At 56.9% G+C, this 3055-nt stretch overlaps 1 protein-coding gene across 1 annotated transcript in view; it reads right to left on the bottom strand.

The window, feature by feature from the left end:
• Positions 1–3055, bottom strand: part of TYK2 (tyrosine kinase 2) — a 27374-nt gene that overhangs the window by 12033 nt on the left and 12286 nt on the right. The window contains exons 10-14 of the mRNA XM_037728384.1: positions 1577–1685; positions 1291–1483; positions 1105–1208; positions 798–983; positions 608–695 (exon numbers count right to left, since the gene is read on the bottom strand). Of these exons, the coding sequence (XP_037584312.1) occupies positions 608–695; positions 798–983; positions 1105–1208; positions 1291–1483; positions 1577–1685 (680 nt within the window). The remainder of the gene's footprint in view (positions 1–607; positions 696–797; positions 984–1104; positions 1209–1290; positions 1484–1576; positions 1686–3055) is intronic.

Below are 3055 nucleotides of genomic sequence, written 5' to 3'. Positions count from 1 at the left end.
CCCATCTTTAAAAAAAAAAAAAAAAAAAAAAAAAAAACAGCGTCTGGCCATGTTACCCAGGCTGGTCTTAAACTCCTGGGTTTAACCAATCCTCCCACCTCAGCCTCCCAAAATGCTGAGATTACAGGTGTGAGCCACTGCACCCAGCCTATACTGGGAGTTTTGAGCTACCAGCAGAGGAAAGGAAGAGGTGGGGTTAGGCAGAGTTAGATGTGCAGAGGCTGAGGCCCGGGAGGATCAGGACACATCAGTGTTGGAGTCTGGCTGGGGCCATCGTGCTGATGGGGCCGGGGGCAGATGGAGGCTGGATTGTAGAGGTTGTTTGGGAGATAGATGGAAATGGGAATATAGTTGGGAATCAGGGAGTGGGTTGAGACTGAGGGCAGATGAGGGTCGAGGTGTTGGGATGTAAGTTATGGGCTAGAATATCGTCAGGGGTTGGGGTCTAGGTTGAAGGTCAAGGTGTAGCCCGGGATCAGAGTATAGGTGAGAATTGAGAAATAGGCATCGTTTGGGGTATAGGTCGAGGGTTGGGGTACAGATCAGGGAGTGGATATAAGTGGGGGGTGGCCTGCCGAGGAGGGTGAGTATGGCGGGACCCACTCACTTTCAGGGCCGCGCACACAGATGCCATGCACGAAGGCCAGGTGCACGTGGGAGACCTGGCTCATGAGGCTGGCTGTCTCATAGAAGGCCTGTGGGGACCAAGCAGGTCAGGTGGGTGCAAAGCTGATTCCTCCCATCCCAACCGGCCACCTCCTCCGCAGACACACCCAGGCCTGGCCCTGGCCACTCACCAGGGCAATGTCATGGTGACTAGGATCCAGCACTTTGAGGACCACTCGCAGCTCCTGCCCACAGTCCCTGCTGGGCCTGAGGGGGACCTCGTCGTCCATCTTGCCCTCCTCAGGGCCCCCACTGCCCTCCACTCGCAGGCGGCCCTCATACACATTGGTCCTTGTGCCCTGGCCCAAGTGGGACAGCTGCGGGACCATGTGGCACAGAACACGGTTGTGGCAACAGTTGGCAGCTGATCTCTCAGGGCCCCCAGCACCCACATCCCCAGGGGCCCTGCCCTTGCCCCAGCCCCTTCCCTGCCCCCACCTGGGTGATCTCCTTCTGGTCGACCCGGTGGAAGCTGAGCTGGCTGAGGTTGAGTGGCCTGGTGCTGGCCAGAGCCCCCCGCATGATGATGAGGTTGGAGGTTTCTGGGGGCAGGTGTGAAGTCATGGAGGGCTGGGCTGGGAAAGGGATGCCACACCCCACCCAGAGGTCCCCCCATCGTCATACCTCCCGGTTGGGGCAGGCAACAGCGACGCAGAGAGAAGCAGTCATCTCCCGCTTTCAGTGAGCAGCCCCGCAAAGCAGCCCCAAGTTCCCGAACGCTAGAGAAGGACCGGCCCCAGCCCTCCAGCATGAAGGCCCCAGCCTGCTGCTCAATGGGGAACTTCCGGAGCTGCAAGCACTGCGTGCCATCTGGTGCCTGGCAGGAGGTGGCAGAGGTGGAAGCAGTGAACAGGGCTCCAGGCATGGGAGCGTGACCAGCCCCAGCCCTGGACCCCCGCCCTGGGCCTACCTGGCTACGCTGGGCCACCGTGAGGATCAGGCGATAGGGGTGGCTGGTGCTCCAGTGAATAAGGTACAGGCCATCCTCGGGCCGCAGTTTGGCCTGCACAAATGGCTCCCTGGAGGGGGGTCCAGAGGGACCATCAGGCCACCTGGGGCCACTGCTGAACCCACACCCAGGAACAATGATACTCATTACCTGCTTAGAGGGCACATACACAGCTAGGATAATTGTCAGACACAGCCACTCTTTTTGAGACAGAGTCTCACTCTGTCACCCAGGCTGGAGTGCAATGGCGCAATCTCGGCTCACAGCCACTCTTCTTTTTGAGACAGAGTCTCACTCTGTCACCTAGGCTGGAGTGCAATGGCGCAATCTCGGCTCACTGCAACCTCTGCCTCCTGGGTTCAAGAGATTCTCTTGCCTCAGCCTCCCGAGTAGCTGGGATTACAGGCGCCTGCCACCATGCCCAGCTAATTTTTTAATTTTTAGTAGAGAGGGGGTCTCACCATGTTAGCCACTCTCAAACTCCTGACCTCCAATGATCCGCCTGCCTCAGCCTCCCAAAGTGCTGGGATTACAGGCGTGAGCTACCGTGCCCGGCTACCTGCTCTCTTTTTTTTTTTTTCTGAGACAGGGTCTTGCTCTGTTGCCCAAGCTGGAGTGCAGTGGCGTGATCTCAGCTCACTTCAGCCTGGACGTCCCAAGCTTAAGCAATTCTCCTACCTCAGCCTCCTGAGGAGCTGGGATTACAGGTGCGCCCGGTTAATTTTTATACTTTCAGTAGTTACAAGGCCTTGCTATGTTGCCCAGGCTGCTCTTGAATTCCTGGGCTCAAGTGATTCTCCCACCTTGGACTCCCAAAATACTAGGATTATAGGCATAAGCCACCACACCCAGCCTATCTCTGCTCTTGTACTTGACACCCTGACAAGGTGACACACACTTTAAGATAAGAAACAGCCATCAGGAGCTGGATCGGCACACACCCAACCATGGCCACCACCACTCACAACGGTGACACATGATGGCTAGCCAGTCACACATGTGAGGGACAACAATCACAGATGCTGCCCGGTGTGACAGGGCCACACGGGGGCCTGAGCATCCAGATGCAAAGGTGACACAAACATGCACTAGCAGGTGTCATGGCTACATGGGCCCAGAAGCCTACATGTGCAGAGGCTGACACACAGATGTGGTGCCTGAACCTCGCTAGGCATGGTGGCTCACGCCTGTAATCCCAGCACTTTGGGAGGCTGACGTGGGCAGATCACAAGGTCAGGAGTTTGAGACCAGTCTGGCCAATACGGTGAAACCCCATCTCTACTAAAAATAAAAAATTAGCTGGGCATGGTGGCTCATGCCTGTAATCCCAGCTCCTTGGGAGGCTGAGGCAGGAGAATTGCTTGAACCTGGGAGGCAGAGGTTGCAGTGCACTGAGATCACGCCACTGTACTCTAGCCTGAGCAACAAGAGTGAAACTCC

The sequence above is a fragment of the Cebus imitator genome, unplaced genomic scaffold, assembly GCF_001604975.1.
Source record: "Cebus imitator isolate Cc_AM_T3 unplaced genomic scaffold, Cebus_imitator-1.0 Scaffold263, whole genome shotgun sequence".
In the NCBI taxonomy this organism is placed as follows: domain Eukaryota; kingdom Metazoa; phylum Chordata; class Mammalia; order Primates; family Cebidae; genus Cebus; species Cebus imitator.
Note: the sequence above shows the minus strand (reverse complement) of the source record. Positions and strands in the feature narration are given on the sequence as shown.